This window comes from Carettochelys insculpta, chromosome 13, assembly GCF_033958435.1.
Source record: "Carettochelys insculpta isolate YL-2023 chromosome 13, ASM3395843v1, whole genome shotgun sequence".
NCBI lineage: Eukaryota > Metazoa > Chordata > Testudines > Carettochelyidae > Carettochelys > Carettochelys insculpta.
Window position 1 is genome coordinate 30,983,091 of NC_134149.1, and position 20,325 is coordinate 31,003,415.

Genomic DNA, 20,325 nt, shown 5'->3' on the forward strand with positions numbered 1-20,325 from the left:
GATATATTTGTTGAGCCTCTTGAGATCTAAGATTGGTCTCTCACCCCCACTTTTCTTCTGAATGAGGAAATCATTGGAGTAAAACCCCTTGCCCCAAAATTCCATGGGGACAAGCTCAACAGTCCCCAAGTGGAGGAGATGCTGGACCTCCTGGTTGAGCATACTCTCGTGAGAGGGGTAACTGAAGAGGGACATGGTAACGGGGAAGGTGGGGGGTGTAGAAGTGAGGGGATAGAATATCCTTGTGCCACCAATTCTAGAACTCAATTGTGTGTGGTGGTGGCCTTCCACTGAAGGAGGAAAGGGAAGAGGTGGGGATGGAATGGTTGTAACTGCATAGTGCCCATTTGGAAACTATGGATCAGACTCTCAACCACACCCTCAAAATTGTTGTTTAGGTGGCTGTGGGTGAGCATTGAGTACCGCTGGCCCTGAAGTTCCCTGCCCGACCACTTGCGCTAAAACCTGTGATTTTGGTGGGGCTCGAAACGGTACTGCTCCTGGGGTTGCTGAAACTGCTCCCAAGGTCATTGGCACAGTGAGTAGTGGGCCTGCTTGGTTGGGGGCATGTACACGCTGAGTGTGCGCAAGGTAGAATGGGAGTTCTTCATACAGTGAAGGACCTTATCAGTCTTTTCAGCAGAAAGCTGTTGGCAATTGAATGGGAGGTCCTCAAGCTTTTGCTGTAGCTCCTTTGAAACCCCTGAGGGTACGAGCCAGGATGTATGATGCATGACCACCCAGACACCGTAACTTGAGATGCCGTATCCGTGATGTCCACTGTGGACTGCACAGCAGTGCTGGCAATTGTATGCCCTTCTTTGATAATGCTGGTGAGAGCTTGTCAATGATGCTCTGGCAGAGCCTGAACCAGCTTGTGCAATTTAAGAGTAATTAAGGTAATCAGTCAGCCAGCATCACCATTTAATTAGCTGCCTGAAGCAGCAAAGTGCCAGGCAAGTAAACCTTCTGACCCATGATATCCCATTTTCTGCTGTCTTTGTCCTGGGGGTAGTCAAACAAAACAACCTAGTTTTGTTAAGGACCACATCCCAAAATGAAGGAGTTGAGGTGTGCATGTGTGAATAGGAATTCAGCATCCTTAGATCCCACAAAGTACTTTTTGTCCAGCTGTTTGTTGGTAGGGGCAATAGATGCTGGAGTTTGCCAGAGTACTGTGGCCAGGTCCATTATAGCCTCATCCATAGGTAGTGTCACCCGGACAAGGAAGGTGGTTGCATGGTGTGGAGGAGCCAGTATTGCTTAACAGGCACCTCCTGGGTGTCATTGTCCTGTGCCACATGGCAGAAGATGTCTTGGAAGGCCCTGGGATCTTCCACAGGAGGGGCTATAGGGTAAGCCCCCACAGCTAACCCCAGGGGCTATAGGGTGAGCCCCCCAGCTACCATCAAGGAGAAAGAACGGTGCGGGGAGGATCCTTTTCCCCACCAGAGAAAAGCCCTCAGTGCTAGGATGGTTGGTATGCTGCAGAGGTGGATGGCTGTGACAATGGTGGATGAGGTTCTGATTCCCTGCACAGTGCTGGATTGGGCATGCAAGTGTGAAGACCAGTTATGCCATAAAGGCCACTGATACTCTAGATGACAATAACAATGAGCAAACCACGGCAGAGGTGGGGGTGGATATGGCACAGTAGATGGCATGTCCTGCCACCTGGGATGCTCTGGTCTGGAATGCTGCAAGGAGAACATGCTTGGGCATGCAGAGCTATGTCCAGCAGGTGTTGGGGGCCTGGCACAGGAGGCACACCACAATGCTGAGCAATGGGAGAGGCATGGGGAAGTAGGCAGCCTCAAAGAGGGTTGGTGCCAAGGGGACAGCGCTGGACCCAGTGCATGGGTGCATGGTAGCGTTTGACCATTGCTTCGAAGCACTCAGCACCAAAGAGAAGCGAGGATACCGGCGGCTCACCAGCCCAGTGCTGTTGCAGTGCTGCAGTAGTCTGTGCCCAGGAGAGGGGCAGCACTTTGACTATGGATTTCCAAGGCGATGTCAATCATTGCAAGGATCACTACCAGTGCTTCTTGCAGGCAGAACTGGGTGCCTGTTGGGAGCTGCCCCCTTGCAGGCTTAGCATGTCCCACCTTAGCCATTGTTGAGCTTGATGGAGCTGCCAGTGCCGATGACGCCCGTGCCGAGTGTTTGCTTCTCAGCTCCGAGTATGCTTGTTTGGATGGTGCAGGTAAAGACGGTGATGGCAAACTCTCAGCAGCCTTGCTGTCTGGCATGGCCCGTGAAGATGGTGCTGGAGGCCACGAACAGGCCAGGGACAGGTCTTGCAACATGGCAGGAGACCCTGAAGAAGCCTGGGGGCGCTTAGAGTCCAGAACCTTAGACTTAGCCATTGGCTCTTTAGCGGGTAGCTTGTCAGGGTCCTCAGCTACAGGGACTTCCTGTAGAGAAATATTTTGAGCCAACTGGCTCAGTCCCTGCAGCCTCTCCCTGTGAGGCTGCAACAGCGAACACAGGATTGTGTCTGGTGGCCCTCACCCAGCACTTAATACAGGAGGTGTGGTCGTCAGAAACCAGCATTGCATCCTTTCAGGATGTGCGCCACAGAGGCTGGGGAGCCTGGCATAGAAGTGAAGCATCAGCTAAACACAAACTCCCAGGAAAAAAAAAAAAAGGTTGTTTGTAATAGGAAAGAACTAGGGACAACTTGGACTGGTAAATGGCTAAACTAACTGTAAACTAATTAACTTGCATAGTAAAGAGACACGACACTATGTCTGCAGCCGAGGACAGCAGAGTAGCAGCTGAGGAGCCCGTGCTATGCCACGCACATAGCAAATAGCACATGGAGGTGCTACTGCACATGCCCAGCACAAGAAACCACAGCTATGGAAGAATCTCCACATGCCGGCACTGGGAAACACAACACCAAGAGTGAAGCACCCATGGGGGCACTACTCGAAGAAGAACAAAAGCTCCATGTGCATGAACAATCATTGCAGGAGCCATATTCAGTTTACAATCTAATCAACTTTTCATCTTGATGTACCTCTCTTCTGCAACTTCGACACTTAGTTTAAAAATCGATCTTCTCGTTTTGAACTGCACATTACTTTTCTAAATAACTTAACATCCCTGAAATTTCATGTCAACAGCTCATTAATATCTATGGTAAATGTAGCTCTCTGAAAAGAAGTTACTCACCTTGTGCGGTAACAATGGTTCTCCGAGATGTGTCCCTGCGGATGTTCCACTCAGGTCTTGGTGCATCACAGCACTGCAGATCAGAAAGCTTTTTCAGAGACATGCCCCCCCAGCACGCTGCATCTGTGCACTCTGTCTCAAGCTGCTGCTGCTCTGCTAGACTGTGTATGCAGCACAACCCTCATCTGTTCCTTTTCTACCTGAAGTCCCTGTAGACTCCAAGCAGAGGAGAGAACAAGGAGGTAGTGGAGTACCCGCAGGGACACATCTCAGAGAACCATCATTACTGCACAAGGTGAGTAACTACTTCTCCTTTGAGTGGTCCCTGCAGGTGCTCCACTTAGGTGACTCTATAGCAGTACTCATTTGGTAGAGGTGGATATTGGAGTCTCTTACGTAGAAGAAGGCAGGACTGCACCTAGCAAAACATAATGCTGTGCAAACATACGGCATGAAGACAACATGGCCATCATACGGGTGTCAACTAAAGGGAAACTATTTAGGAAGGCTGTCATGGCAGCCATTGCCTGCATGGAGTGAACCCTGATAGTCTGAGAGGGCTCTTTGCCTCTGAGTTGGTATGCAGTGCGTATGGAACCTGCAATCCACTTGGATAGGCATTGCGCCAAAACAACTGTTCCTGCACAAGGCCCTGCTACAAATAGTCTGTCCAATTTTCTGGTTGCTCTAGTTCCCCCAAGGTAGAACAAAATTGCCCACTTTGCATCAAGGGTGAATAATATAGCCTCCCTGCGAAATAAGCAGGTAAGTAGATGGGTTCGTTTATGGAAAATCAGCTATAACTTTTGGGAGAAACTTTGGACGGGGCCTGAGTATCATCTTTTCCCTGGTGAAAGTAGGGTCTGCCATGAGGGCCACAATTTGTGCCACCCTTCTTGCTGATTTTACTGCCACTGTGAAAACCACCTTCATATATAGGTATTGTGGTGGCTTAGTGGCTAGAGGCTCAAAGGGTGGCCTGGTGAGCATATCTAGGAAAGTTTTACTCTACTTTGCTACCTTTGTTTTACTTGTTTACAAACTGCTGTTGGTTGGTTTGTTTATTTGTTTTGCAGGAAGTCCCCCTCCTCTCAGACAGTCGTCCTGATATGAGGAGATGCAGACTTTCTGCTTGTGCAGATGAGCTGCCACTGCTGCCAGCATCTTGGAGAATATCTTGGGTGAAGAGGAGAGGAACTACCATGTACCGGAAGTGTTATCTACCCACCATAAAACTGAGGTATTTTGTGTATACAGGGTGGATGGGCAGATGGAAATACACAGAATCATAGAATGCTAGCACTGGAAGGGACCTTGAGAGGCCATCGAGTCCAGCCCCCTGCCCCGATGGCAGGACCAAGTACTGTCTAAACCATCACTGATAGACATTTATCTAACCTGTTCTTAAATATCTCCAGAGATGGAGATTCCACAACCTCCCTTGGCAATTTATTCTAGCGTTTGACCACTCTGACAGTTAGGAACTTTTTCCTAATGTCCAACCTAAACCTCCCTCGCTGCAGTTTAAGCCCATTGCTTCTTGTTCTAGCCTCAGACACCAAGAACAAGTTTTCTCTCCCCCCGCTTATGACACCCTTTTAGATACCTGAAAACCGCTATCATGCCCCCCCTTAATCTTCTTTTTTCCGAACTAAACAAGCCCAATTCTTCCAGCCTTTCTTCATAGGTCATGTTCTCTAGACCTTTGATCATTCTTGTTGCTCTTTTCTGGACACTTTCCAATTTCTCATTTCATATATATGTAGCTGGAGGAAAGCAGAGGAGAAGGCTTTTCTACCCACACTATCAAGTTGCTTCCACTCCTCATAAGAAGGAGCATATTTAGTTAAAATCTGTTTATCCCTCTGGTTGGTGGCAGCAGCAACAATGAGGGAATTAGTAGGATATGCATAAAGAGGAATGGCGCACCCTGCAGGGCAACATGCTTCCTGTCTGCCTTGTTGCCCACTGGCAAAATGGTGGCTGGATCCACGAGAGCAACGCCAGTTTTACTGACAGCATGGCATGGAGTAAGCTGGTGAGTTTATGTTGGGCTACGACATTAGTGAAATCTCTAGCGTGTCAGCCACTCTTCTAAAAGATATTGGAATAATTTGAAGTCGTCGCCTGCAGAGAGAGACAGTGGCATCAGCGTATCCTCAGAGGACAGCTGCAATCAAGTGTGTGATGAATCATAGGCATCATCATGACTGAAGCACTGGTCTGACTCACTTCAATCTCCAATGCTGTATTTGAAGTGTGCCTTGAAAAGGACTGAGCAGTACGATGACATTGCTTTTGCTGCTGGTGTATTCTGAAAGGTACCCAGGGATCCCAGGAGGGCCAAGCAAGAGCCACGGACGTAACAGGTGGTTGCCATTGATCATGGATAACACATCTCTTTGCTAGGTGAGGGACATCTAGGCTAGACAATATTTGCTAAAGACACTGCTTCCTCTTCACTGCATAGGGAGGGGGGGCTGTCATGTTTGATGGATACACCCTGGCCACTGACGGAGAGGCATCAGTACCAAACTAAGTGGAAGGTACTGTGGTTGCCCTTAACTGGTCTCAGGAGGTACAAGAAAGGCACAGGCAGCAGGCAGTACTGCAGCTGCAGAAACTTACCTTGTCATGCCATGGAATAAACGTACATGCTGATGGGGTCAGGCATGAGGCTCTGTTCGACCTGCTAGTTTTGCCAGTGGCAAAGTGTGGTGTTTGTGCCACAGCAAAGCTACAGCTTTAGATTTTTGAGCCACCTTGGCCTAGGCTTGCCCACTTGTTTGGGTCTTCCAGCCAGGTCTTGTGAGTCTTCTGCCACGCCCAGAGACAGCCGCCCCAGCAAGCTCTTTTCCAGAGCCCCACAGGGGAACGGAACCAGCTTGGTGTCATGGGATCACCTTCTCTTGGGTGAGGGGGATTCCCTGTTAGCATCTGCATTTACTCTTTTAGGTGGTTTAGTGGATGTAGAGGTCACGGATGGAGTAGCAGCAGCTGCTTTATCTGACATCAATGTATGACTAACGTAAATGGGATGCAGAGGAACACAGAAGCAGTAAAGCACTGAGGCAAATACCCGCGGTGCTGTGTAAACACAAATAAAATAGGACACTCCATGTGTTCAGCAATGCCCCCTCCCCACGCCCAACCCACCTCAGGCAAATAAAATACTCTAGCCTGGTAAAGATAGGCAGGTAAGAGCAGTGAAGTATATGCAGAAGCGGCTGCAATAAGCTTTAAGTAAACAGGAGGGTGGGGTTTGAGGGTACCGGTCTGAAGCGGTCTCTTCAGGTAAAGGAAAGAAACAAACATGAAAACAACTTAAATGCATCACTTCTCAGAATTGGAGTAGCAGGCAGAGGTGTAGGCTTTGGCTGCTCAGGATGCTTAGGTGACCTGGTCAGGTCCTTAGAACCTCAGGGAGGTGGTGAATGCTGCCCTGGTAAGTGCTTGTCTGGAGTCCCAAAGGGGGAACGGAGCTAGCTTAGAATTCAGGGATCGCCCTTTATTTATTCAAAGGGGATTCCCTGATAGCTGCCAAATGTGCTCTTGTCTGTTTCAAGGAGACGCAGCCAGAAGCTGAAGCAGGGAACACTGCCTTGCTCGACCTCATCACTGGTGATCATGGCAGCAGGGATGTGGGGTGACCAGGATCTGGTACTGGTCTGAGGGAGAACTTCAGATGAAAAGATCCCCCAGGCTCTCCTAGCTTCACCTGTCAGTTGCCAAGTGACAGTAAACTGCACTGTGCTTGCCAGGCAATACAAGGAGAGAAGAAAATGCTGTCTGAGGCACAGTTGGCAGTCTTGAAGAAAACAATGTTTGAAAGGGGGAAAAAAAAAAAACCTGCTGTGCTGTGTAAAACACTGACCGTGTCCACACTTAGAGAAAACTTGCAAATAGCAATGCTAACGGCCATTTCGAAGAATACTAATGAGGTGCTGAAATGCATATTCAGTGCCTTATTAGCATGCCACCGGCCATGGCACTTCAAAATTGCCACTTTTTGCTCCTGCACGGCTCGTCCAGACGGGGGTCCTTTTCAAAAGGACCCCATCATCTTCGAAATCCAACTATTCCTATCTGCTGGCCCTGGGGGTCTGCTGATAGGAATAAGGGGATTTCGAATTTGGACTCTACACTTGTCCTTGTTGACTCTCAGACTTCTTTTGGCCTAATCCTCCAATTTGTCTGTGTCTCTCTGGACCCTATCCCTACCCTCCACGGTATCTACCTCTACCCTAGTTTTGGGTCATCTGTAAATTTGCTGAGTGTGCAATCCATCCCCTCATCTTGGTCATTAATAAAGATGTTGAACATATCTAGCCCCAGAACTGACCCTTGGGGTGCTCTCCTGGGTACCAACCACCAACCAGACAGAGCCATTGATCACTATTTTTTGAGCCCAATGATCTAGCCAACTTTCTATCTACCTCACAGCCCATTTATCTAACCCATAGTACCTTAACTTGCTGGCAAAGTTACTGTAGAGACTGTGTGAAAAGCTAAGTATATTATATTCACAGAGACAGTTACTTTGTCATAGAAGGCAATCAGATTGGTCAGGCATGACTTGCTCTTGGTGAATCTATGTTGACTGTTCTTGACCACTTTCCTTTCCCTGAGGACCCCCTCCTTGCTTTTTCCAGGCCCTGAGGTGAGGCTTACCCACCTGTAATTCCCTAGATCCTCCTCCTTCTCTTTATTAAAAATGGGCACTACATTTGCTTTTTTCCAATCATCCAGAACCTCCCCTGATCATGAGTTTTCAAAAATCCTACTCTCTTCTCATTGCCTCACCTGGCTCTTGCATAGACTATTGCACCAGAATAAAATAAGACTATTCCTATTGTCTGAAGCCAGAACAAATCTTGAAAAGTTTATCAGAACTGTTACACATCCCAAATAAAATCTAAAATGCCATTAACTACTTCTTATAGTAATGTTTGCTTTTTCATCTTAAAACTTAGATGACCACTGTAAAGCGTTAAGTTTCTTTGTACAGCATAAACATCTCAGAATTTGGAGGATAGCATTCAGCTCCTTATAGAGATAGATGGAACACACATCTCCATCCTGGTACCACCTTGCCTCAGAGTACATAAACTGCAAGGGCTACTTCTCCATGGTGTTGGTAGACCACAAGGGTCATGAAGCCATACACAGGCATCCTGGACTGCAATAAGGAGCTCTTCAACTACAGGCTGAGCAAGTACAGAATGGTGGTACAATGTGCATTTGTCCACGTAAAAGCTAGATTCAGGAGCTTTCTGACTTGGTTTGACCTCAGTTGAATCCAACATTTCACAGGTCGCAGGAGCTTTGTGTGTGCTTCATAATTTGAGAGACACAAAGGGGAAAATTTTGTGCCAGGATGGAGGGCTGAGGCAAATCACCTGGCCACTAATTATGAGCAGACAGACACCAGGGCAATAAGGAGAGCAGAAGGAGAAGCACTGCTAATCAGTGATGCTCTGAAAAACAGCTTTATGAATGATCAGACAGTGAGGTGAAAGTCAAGTCTGTTGCTGTTGAGGTGCTTCCGCCAAATGATGTATGCTTGCCTTTTATAAAATCATCTCCCCTCATACCTCACCCCAACACAAGCAATAAAAGACACTGGACACTTAGTTTGATCAATTTTATTCAGGGAACACTAAAAAGAGTTCATGGCAGAGGCTTTAGGGGCGGGTAAGCAAGGGCATCTTGCTGTAACATGGGGGAATGCGAGTCTTCTGCTGTCAGAATTGTCCCTGGGCATGAAATACAAGGCTGCCCTTAACGCCTTCCTCCCACCCCCATACACACGTATTCTGGGTTGCCAATGGGGGGTGGCCAGGGAACATGGGGAGGAGGTCATGTACAGGTGCACTGATTGCAGGGGGGCTCTTTGCTCCTCAACACACGAACAAGAGCTCTATCAGCTGCTTGATGAATGCCATAAGCTCTGTTTGGTTCTGAGTGTCCTGGAGTCTTGGCTGTCTGCTTTCTTAAAGGATGTTTTTTCTCCTAGCATTCATTTGATCCCTCTGCCTTTGAGCATTCTGCTGCTCCTTATGCATGGCCTCAATTTGCTCCATAAATAGATCTTCCTCTATATATATTTTTTTTCCTCTCCATGGATCTGTAAAAGCCTCATAGCTACAGGAGGAGGCACAGCATTCCTGACACCCCCTGTTGCAGAGCCTGGAAGACAGTGAAGACCAGACATTAGAGCGATACCTTAAAGTAGATAAGTTTAACAAAGCACAAAGGCATCTAATAAATGGATGTCTGTATCACACAGAGAACATGTGTTCTCGCAAAGGACACTTTTGGCCTCTTAAGGCTGAGACGTGATCAATTTCCACAGAAAGATTCTACATGTCTTGGTGTGCACATTTACCTTCCAGACATGGTAAGTTGCTGGTGTGTGTGAGGGGTGATGACCGCCTTTGCTTTGGGTAAGAGGGGTGGGGGATGACTTGAAAAGTTTATTTTGCTCCACCGTCCCCTGGTAGCTGAGGAAGGTGATGGGGCAGGAAGCACTGCAGGGCCAGTCTTTGCAAATCACTTAGCTCTCTATCAGCTGAGAGACACACACCCTTCTACTTGGGCAGTAACAGTTTCCAGGGGGCTGGAGAAAGGAGGGCAGGTGATCCACTCATGGTGGGGCACCTATATGGGAACCATATTGGGGGAAAGTTGCTGCTGTTACAGCTGGACCCCTTCTCCCCACAGACTTCTAGCTTCCCAGAAAACCAAAGCAGGGGAAACGTCAATCAGTCTGCTCTGGAAGGGACAGAAAAGAACTCCTGGTTCCTTCCTGGTGAACTGAGGGCTGGAAAATCTGCTAAAATCACAACCCCACAGCCTTTCTGGCTCCTTCCTGGTGATGAGAGGGATGGCTGCAAAGGCTGGCAGGGGGGTGGGTCCAGCATTTCAGAGTAGCTTCTGCTATCACATATAGTATCTTAATGCTCCTTCCCCTGCTTATTCTAGGATGCAAAAAAGAGACATTAGCTTGCTTAGAATAAGAAAAATTGATAAGGAACATATGCTAATCCATAGCGGGCAGCAGGCCGGTAGAGCTGCAAAAAATGTTTTGTGGTGCCATGATTCCAGAATACTTACTAATGGCTTGGCATGGAAAGATGTGTTATTGAGAAAATCAGAATAAGTCAGGTCTCTCCAAAAATCTCGTGAGAAAAATCAAAGAGTATCTGTGTGAGACCTTTATGGAAAGAGATGAGCAAGGAGGATTGGTGCTCCATCCCTATAAACATTAACAAGCTGTTCCAGAGGCAGCCACAACAGATCACACCTCCTAGATGTAGCCTACTTGTAGCATTATTAAAAAAAGGTACTCACAGAAATGCGCTTCAAACCGTCAAGGTCTGGCTGCGAAATATCCTGGGATGAGGAGACTGGATCCAAAGTTACAAACAGCTCCTGGCCATCTCTGAGATCAGCTTCTCCACTCTCCTGCTCACTATTTTCCTCCTCCTCCTCCACATCCTCCTTGCTACTGTCAGAGGATTCCTGAGGAGTATTTCCAGAGGCTTCAAGAGAATTTGGGAGCACAGTGGTTGAGTCACTCCCTAGAATCCCAGGCAGCTGCTCACAGAAGTGGTATGTTTGGGGAGATGACCCAACAAGTCCATTAGTCTCTCTTGGTATGCCTGCCTGAGGTCTTTTATTTTCCTCTGTCACTGGTGAGCATCCCTGGTGTACTCCTATTGCTCCATGTCCTATGAGATCTTTGCATATATATTGCATTTCTTCTGCGAGCTCATAGTTTTAACAGGACAGAGCCAATACCCCATACAAGAACAAGGTTCTGGATCTCATTCACACTCCATGCTGGGGCTCATCTACGACTCTGGGAATTCATGGATAGATACGATGCTGAGAAATGCTGCTCAGGTGTGCTGTCTGCTCTGCTACCCACGCTGGCCACAAATGGAATTGAATTTAAATTTCCTGGGCTGCTCCCTGCACACCTGGAAAGCAGCACAACTCAAAGTGGTGGCTAGAGAGGACACATTAGGGCAGCATGGGACACACCAGGAGACCAATAAAATCAAATTTAATAATGCTCCATCTACACAAGCCTAAGGTCAATCTCGCAAAGTCAAACTTGGTGTTACAGCTAGTGAAAGTGGGAGTACAAAAGTTGACCGTAGGGTCCCTTAAAACTGACATCATGAGCCTTGTACTGAAGACTGATTCATTATAAACTGGAACCAAGTCACCTAAATTTGAATTAATCTCCTAGTGTAGCTCAAGCCTCAGAGATTGTAGGCTGTACTTTGCAGGTCTTTTACCATCACCAAAAAAACACAACTCAGCTTTTCCAAGGCTGTTTTGTCAAAATACAGAAGTGCCAGTGAGTTCAATGGGACTCACGCTAAAATAAAGTGGAGCACAGTCTTAACTTCTAAGGTAACTTGATTTAAATCAATGTTGTTGGAGGGGTCGGTGATTTAAGTTGCTGTCATTTAAGTTCTCTGGCCTTCAGGATGGTCTGTTCAAGATTTCCTAACCTGGATATCTAATGGTAGCCACCTAAAACTGTGACATGGTATTTCAGGAGGACTGAGCACTCAACCCTGATTAAAGTGGACAGAAGCAATCTGAGCTTAGCACCCCTAAAAACCAAGTCACTTGAATTTAAGGTCTGGTATACAGTAGGAAATTAGGTCAGTTTAACAATGTCACTCAGGCATATGATGATCCACACTCCTAAGTTACGCAGTTAAATCAACCAATCCTCTATGTAGACAATCTAAGCCAATAGGACTATTCTCCCATGGACCTAGATGGATTACCTATGCCAATGGGAAGGCCCATCTTAACTGAAGCATGCAGCGGTGCAGCTAAGAGAGTGTCAATCTAGCAGTTTGCGCACACAAGCCATTAGTGTCTCCATTTAGGCAACCTATGATCGTACTCATGCCTCGTCTACACTCGCCTTTGCTGTCGATCTGCTTCGACTACATTAACAGCATAGGTGAAGTCGACATACAGAATCTCACATGTGGTAAGGTTGACAGGCTGTTCCGTTGATGCTAGTTACTCATTCTGGAGGAGTACCAGCACCAATGGAAGCAAGCGTGAAGACTGATTTGTTGCATCTACAGTAGACACGACAAATCGACGGACATTGGATCAATCACCACCATGTTAATCCACTCCTTAGTGGAGATAAGACCTCAGTTCAGCAACATCCACAAACTATCTTTTTCCCTAGAAGATCTGTAGATGTGTAAGAGTGCAAGCTGATATACTCAAAGCTAGGCCCCCTAAAAAGCTGATTTGCAAAAGAAATTGTGGCTACATATTTCAGAATCATAGAATTAGTTCAAGTTAGAGGGATTTTAACTAATTTCCAAACCCTTAAATGATCAATGAAGCATATCATTGAAGTAACTTACGAGTCAACATGCAGAACCCTCTGTCCACTTCTTGAACACGCAGCTGCAATGATAGATTCAGGCAAACCTATAAAATAATGTTTATTAACAGTTAATTTACAAAGTACATGTATTAATCAGAATAAGAGAATATTACTCTATCAATGCTGTACAATTTAGCCAAAAACGTTCACATCTTTTTAGATTAAGCCATTATAACCATTAGGCACCAACTCAAAGGGTCACCCACAAGAAAAAAAAAAATGGTAGATGCTCGCCACTCACCAGTAACTGCCTACCAGCACCTTCCTACTTTCCCAATGCCTCATGCCCAGCAGCAAGCCCCCCGATCAGCATAGCCCCCACAGATCAGATGTTCTGTGCCATCAGAAGGCTCTGAGTAGAGGGGAGAAGAGTGAGGGTGCAGTGCATTCATGGAATGGGGTGAAACTACATAGGGAAGAGGCAGGATGGGCTAGAGTCTGAGCAGAACCAGGGAAGCAGATTAAGAAACTTGTACCTGTGGGTATTAACTTTTCCACATTTGTGTTAAAATGGCAAACAAAACTTCTGTGCCAACAGGTTGTTTTTTTTTTTAATATTATCCTAAGGAACTCAAAGAACACAGCCACAGAATTTCTCTCTACATTACACAGTACTTTACCTTTGCAAATGCTTCATGGAATCTTATCACCAACCTCTCCCCCAGATGACTTGATAACAGCATTTCCTGTGTAATAGTGTCCAAAGCTTTATGAAATGCTCAGAGTTGTATAGCTTACCAGTACAGATCCTGAGTTATCTGGAAATATAGTTGTTTTTATTATACTTCAGCCCAGGAACCAAACTTGATAAATGGTTGTAACATTCCACTAACTATTCTGCCTACATATTTGCAGTCACCAGTCCCAGCAGAAAATGCGGTGTAGTCGTGGTTGGAGACTTTCTTCTGAAGGATACGGAGGCATCCATCTGTTACCGTGACATGATATTCTGGGATGCTGCATGCCAGGGACCCATATTCAACACATTACAAAGGGATTGTCAAGTATCATCCAGCCCTCAGATTACTACCTAGACTACTCATCCACCTGGAAACTAATCATACTGCAAGGTGTGACCCTGATCATAAAATCATAAAAATGATTACAGGGCTCTGGGTGCATGGTTGAGGGAGTTTAGGGCACAAGTGGTGTTCTCTTTGATCCTTCCGGTCAAAGATAGGAATCCAGGCAGAGACAGGTGCACCCTGGAGGTGAATGCCTGACTGCAAAGATGGTGTCATCACCAAGGCGGCAGCTTTTGCTTCCTTGACCATGGGATGCTTTCCCAACAAGGACTGCTAAGCAGAGATGGGGTCCACCTATCAAGGAATGGGAGAGGAGTATTTGGATGCAGACTGGCTAAACTGAGCGAGCAGGGCTTTAATCCAAGTTCAACAGAGGCAGGTGAGCAAAGCCCAAAACATAAGTGAAAAACATGGAGACCTAGGAAACGGGTTAGAAACTGGGGGAGCTTGGACTATAAACAACAGTGATAAAAGGATAAACAAGACAAAACTCGGGGTGGGGGGGAGGTGGGAATCAAATCAGTATCTTAGTTGTCTGTACACAAATACAAGAAGTATGGGGAATATGCAAAAAGAACTTGAAATGCTAGTAAATAAATGTGAGTATGATATAGTTGGTATCACAGAGCCTTGGTGGCATAATACTTGATTGGAATAATGATACAGAAGGGCACAGCTTGCCCAGCAAGGAGAGGCAGGGAAAAAAAGGAAGGAGTTGTTGTCCTATATTTAAAAATGTATATACTTGGACTTAGGTTGAGACGTATGTAAGAGGCAGACTTGCTGAGAGTCTCTGCGTAAAGGTTAAAAGGGCTAAAAGGTAGGGTGATGCCATGCTAAGGGTCTATTACAGACCACCTAACCAGAAGAATATGTGGATGAGGCTTTTATTAAAAAAACTAAGAAAATGACCAACGTACAGGACTTGGAGATGATGGGGGCTTCACTATCCAGACAGCTGTTGGGAAAATAACACAAATTATCCAAAAAGTTCTTGGAATGAATTGGAGACAACTTTTTATTTCACAAGGTACAGAAAGCTACTGGCGGATTGTAACAAACAGGGAGGAACTGGTTGAGAATGCGAAAGTGGATGGCACCTTGGGAAGAAGTGATCACTGTACACTGCTAGATTTTAATGGAGCATCCAAGTTCACAGTAATTGAAAAGAATTGAGCAGTTCCCACCTTTTACAACTATTTTTTCCAGATTCTTCAAAAACAGGAAGATGTAACTGCAATACCCTCATCCCTCGTTAAACGAGTACTTTACTTACGAGTACTTGCTAAAACAAGGGACACATATAGCCACCTTTGCCCATTAGACAAGTCAACTTCCCTCCACGAATACAAGCCTTACCCACTTCCCATAGCTCCAACCCACCATAGACTGACCCCCCTGGCCAGCCCTGCAGACCCAACCTGCCATGGCCTGACCCCCCCCGCTGTCCCAATCCACTGCCCCCGCCACCAGCCCACAGACCCAACTTCCTGCAGCATCAACCACCCCCGCACCCAACCTGCAGCAGCCTGAACCACCCCGGCCCCACCCACCCCTTGGACCCAGCCCGCCACCAGGTTTTAACCCTCCCTCCTGTTCATGGCCCCAAACTGCCCCCCCAGCCTTTAACCCTCTCCAACCCCGCCCCAACCCAAGCAGCGCCACATGCTGCCCCTCCTTCACTGAATTAGAAGCACTTGGAACCAACTCACCGGAGACTTTTACCTGTATTTTAATGGGAATTTAGTGTCCCTCTTTTGAGTTTTTGCCTACAAGCAGTAAGTTAGGAACCAATTGTGCTCATATAGCAAGGGATGAGCATAGTCAGCCACCAAAACAAGTTGAATCTCAGCCGTAACAGTGACAGACTTCACACATAAAGCTAAGGCTTTGGAGAGTAAAATGGTAACAAAATGATACTGGTATACCTTACTGCCACATACCAGCCCATTTCCACTTCTGCTTTAAATGTTTTGACTGTCTACTTACAGAAGACTCAAGAAGATTTACTATCATCTACTCTAAGGAACCGTGACTTGACTTCTGTTAGTGTTGCCTGAATTTTAATACAGCATTCAGTCAGAGAGAGAAACAAAAGAAAGGTCCTTTCTCTTAATTTCCTCAGGCACAATATCACTGTACTCTTATGAAAGAACACAGTGAGGTTTCTTCACCTTTCCAACCTACATTTCAACTACAAGATGTAGTACAGTACGATCTCAACTTTGGTGACCCTAAGGTTCACAAATTCAATTATTCGTGAACAGTCGCCTCCCCAGGGCCCTGGGACACAGAGTGCCAGCGGCCACCTCTTCCCCGGGGCTCTGAGCAGGGAGCACCAGCAGCCGCCACTTCCCCCAGGGCGCCAGGTGGGAACAGCTCCCATAGAGTATTCACGAAATTCAACATTCACGAGGGTTCTCAATGCTGAACCCTCACGAATGTTGAGACCCTACTGTATTTTAAAAGGATATAGGGAGAAATAGCCACTAACTTGAAAATCATGCTAAGGAAATTAACATCAGTCCTCACTAAGCTGCTGTGAAGACCTCTCATGGCATGTGTACACCATAAAACTAAGCTGAGTTAATAAGTGAAGTCAACCTGCAACCACCACAGTAATCAAATCAACTTTTCATATAGTGGCAAGTGCCCCTCTTTCCCTGGCCCTCATTTGCTCTAGCAGTCTTCCCCCTTTGCAAGCCCAGGCTCACAGCTGATTTCTGGGGTAAGAAGCTCAGCAACTCTTTCTGGGACTCTGTCCTCCTGCTGTCTCTCCTCTACAACCATTTGTACTTTGACTGTCACTAGGTCTTGGTGTCTCTCACTCTCCCCGCATCTCTCCCTCTCCTGCTTCTTCTCTCCTGCTTCCCCCTTTCTACCTGGAGAGGCTTTTAAAGGCTTCCAGCAGGCCAGGAGTAGAGTGAGCGAGCCCCAATCTGCCCACTCTAGCTCTCTGCCAGCTGCTAATTGGCCTGCAACACGCCATCTCTAATAAGCAGGCCTTTTACCCTTTCTGGGCTGCCTTTTCCCTACTTTGCAGCAGCCCTCTGGCTTGACCTTATCTTTATATCCATGCTACATTCCTTCTACTGGCCATGCACATCCTCACCAGGAGTGCCTGCTCTGACTTAAGTAGAACATTATGGGCACTGACAGCCCAAACTCCATTGCCCTGAGATAGCACAGTCCAGATGTCAAAGCCAGCAACAGATAATATAAGCAACACAGTGTACGTACAGACATTGCATCAACTTAACTACACTGACCTAAGACCTATGCCTCTCGGGGCCAAAACAGCAGTGTTACTAGGTCAGTAAATCCACAGTAGGAACACTGTAGTGAAGACACTTACACAGTTACGTCCACATAAAACGCATTATGTCAACCTAACTCTGCAGTATAGACCTGCCCTCAGACTACCAAGTGATCATCTGTCTAGCTCAACCACCAGGAAAAACTGAAAACATGTACCAGATCACGGGTCAGCAACCCTTCTGAGGCGGAATGCCAAAATTAGACCTTTTGACTGCTATGTATGGTCTAAGTGCCAGTGACACTTTTGAAATCACTAGTAGTCCCACTTACAACCATTTCATTAATAAATTAAGGTGCAGAGCTTTACCATTTTGACACGGAAGAACATTACTCTAACAGATCAAAATGGAGCATGGAGATATCAAATAAAACTATGAGGTTTGAATGCTTGGCTGTGACTCTTACTATACTAGGGAATAACAAACAGGGCAAGATGTTGCTGATGTGTGCTCTGGGTGGATGCAGCTTGCCCACTCCCATAAGCCCAGTACAATGCTGGTTTGAGCCAGGCCCTTTCCTCCTTCCCGATGGTAAAGGAGACTAGTGACCTCAAGGACTGCTGCTGGGCAGGAGCAGCACATGCTGGGGCAGGAGAAGTGACATCCTTTCCTCTCCTCCTGCGGATGCTGCCTCTGTCACTTCTCTTGCTGATGGCATGTGATTGCCTCTTGGGTGGCTTTCTGAGCCCCCTCCCCTTGTGCCTGGGGTGCAATGTCCTTCCCTTTTCCCTCCCACACCAAGGGGCCTTCTCCTCCATTCCCCCTTACTTCCCCTCTGGGGACAGAGGTTGAGCTCCCTTCCTGCTGCAGGCAGAAGGCTGGGCCCCCCCTTCCTTGGACAAGAGACTGGCTCCATCAACTCTCCGGGGGAGCCACACGGGGCTCCCATGGGCATGGAGCACTGGCTTCCTGGGCTGGGCATCAGGCTCCCTCTTCCCTGGTATGCTGCATACAGCGCACACACACCTGGAGCTCCCAGCCCAGTGCAGGGTGCAGAGCAAAGGCAGGGCGGCAGGTACTCCCCAGACGACACATACCTCCCACCTTGGCCACCAGGTCCGTGCTCCAGGCCCTGGCTCCTCCTCCTGCCTGGCCCAGAAGTGGCTTGCCTGCTCTGCTGCTCTCCCCACCCCGGGTGCTGCCACCTTCTCGGAGCTGCCCATCACAGAAGGAGCCACTGGGCCCAGAACCCATCTGGCTTGCCTCGGGGAGCGAGCAAGCGGTGCCAGTGCACAGACGGCCCTGCCCAAGTGGATGTTGCACCAGCACAGTGTCCTGCTGCACACTGGGATAAGAGGAGTTAAAAGTTTCTCTGGTATTTCTGGCCGCAGCTGGACAAGCGAGGCCAGAGTCCCTTTGCTCAGGGGATGGGGGACAAGGGCACACATGCCGGGGCTTGCTGACCCCTGTACTAAGTTATGAAACGCTAAAATATTAAGTACTATGTTCAAAAAGGGCTCTCCTAATCCTGGTTAACTCTAAACCCCAAGATTAGACGACGACAGCTACAAGAACCCAGACATCAACTTCCGTATTTTAAAGCCTTCATTTCAGGACTAGTGCACACTTAAAAATCCACACATACGTACCAGGGATATGTCAACTTAACGCCCAGCGTAGAAGAATTGCTTCTGTCAACCTGGCTACTGTAGCTCAAAAAGCTAGTATTCCTATAGCAATGGAAAATCCCCTTTCATTATAGTAGAGTACATCTGCACTATGGGGTAGTGCCATAGCTTTCCCATTGTACTCCCCATAACAGGTACATGGTCTCAAGTCCTTATTCAGGGCTAGTTCACAATGAAGTAAAATTATTTGCCAGAATAAAAACAGCTGGATTTGAAGCTTCAGAATGCAAATTTAATTGCCTCCTCTCCCCAGGGTCCTAAGACACTGATCAGAACACAGCTCTTCTGTCTAGCTCATGGACTCCATAATCCACTTTATTCTCATGAATTACAAAAATCAGATGACAGAAAAAGCATTACAAAATATTTAGCTAGTTTAAATAGTAAAACACTTTTCAAATAACTTCATTTGTCTTGAAAAATGTCCTTTGTCCAGAACAATTAAGTACAAAATACAGTACGCTATCTGTAAAATTCTTATTCAGTAAACAGTCTGACCTATTTACTTCAAATCACCATAAGCACTACGGCAAAATGTCATGGATTTTTTTTTAAAACCTTTTCACTTTGAAAGACCTACCATTCAGAGAATCATGAAAATTTTCATGTCAACTAGGTAAACAGAAAGTATTGAAGATTCAGCGCAAGTTTGTTGTGACTGCTTTATTATGATGAACTGCTATTCTCTACACATCTTATTTTACAAAAAAATTGCATCAATTCTGGGAAAGTGCATTCTGTTTACTAGACAAGTCCCTAGGCAAAGGGCACTTCAAATAATGGGCACTGATCTTCTCCATAGCAATGTTTAACTTATCAGAAATGTTCCATTCCTATATGCACATTGAGACAGTTAGCATATTGATGTCCCGTTACGAATCATATTATACACAGACTTTCAGTTCTTTTCACTGATACATTGCATGGTATACCAGAATATCTTTTTTTCAAAGACAACACCTGTAGTTTATGGCATCTGGCTACACCATCAGCTTCAGAAAAGCCTCTAAATCTTGAAGCAATGCATACAAGTATTTCAGAACCAGCACTTGCAATCTAATGAACTTATTTTACAGTTAGTACCTTCCATATTCACATAGTGATCAAGTGTGCAAAAATTATTTTACAAACTATAACAATGCAGGCTCACTTTTGAAGCAAAACAACCACTAAGAATGAAAGTAACAGCAATACTGTTTGTCCCAGTAGATGATTACAGTATTCAACAGAAAAGGCAGGGGTAAGTTCTGACAGTCAGAATGTGATTACCTAATGAAATTTGGCTAAGACAGTGGTCTTCAGTTGATCTTGAACACCATGCACAGGGATATTTAGTAATTACAAGTGGTCAAGACCTTGGTTTTACATCTTATCTGAAATGTGCCACACCTCCAGAAAGTGTACCAAGCACAAGACTGGAGGAACCACTTCAGACTTTAATCAAAAAGAATCATCACCTAAGAATCACTATCACTATTGCATGCTTGAAATTTCACATCCAACTACCAACTAAACCCGAAAAGTTTGCAAGATTGGACAAGGCTATAATTTGAGAGATATAGCAGGAGTGTTAGAATAATTAATTAATGTAATATGCCCTTAGATGCCGAAAGTCAAGCCTCCTAAGTATTATGGCTACTTTCAAAAACAACAATTTAGGTGCCAATTTCAGTTCAAGTACTTAACATCTTAAATCACGTAACTATGCCCCATCATGTGTTCAAGCAGTTTTAAAT

The 20,325-nt window shown here is 46.2% G+C and overlaps 1 protein-coding gene across 2 annotated transcripts in view; it reads right to left on the reverse strand.

Moving 5' to 3' along the window:
- Positions 1-20,325, reverse strand: part of CHM (CHM Rab escort protein) — a 186,418-nt gene that overhangs the window by 140,733 nt on the left and 25,360 nt on the right. For both annotated transcript variants that reach the window (XM_075007568.1, XM_075007567.1), the window contains exon 2: positions 12,597-12,663. In XM_075007568.1, coding sequence (XP_074863669.1) covers positions 12,597-12,663 — 67 coding nt within the window. The remainder of the gene's footprint in view (positions 1-12,596; positions 12,664-20,325) is intronic.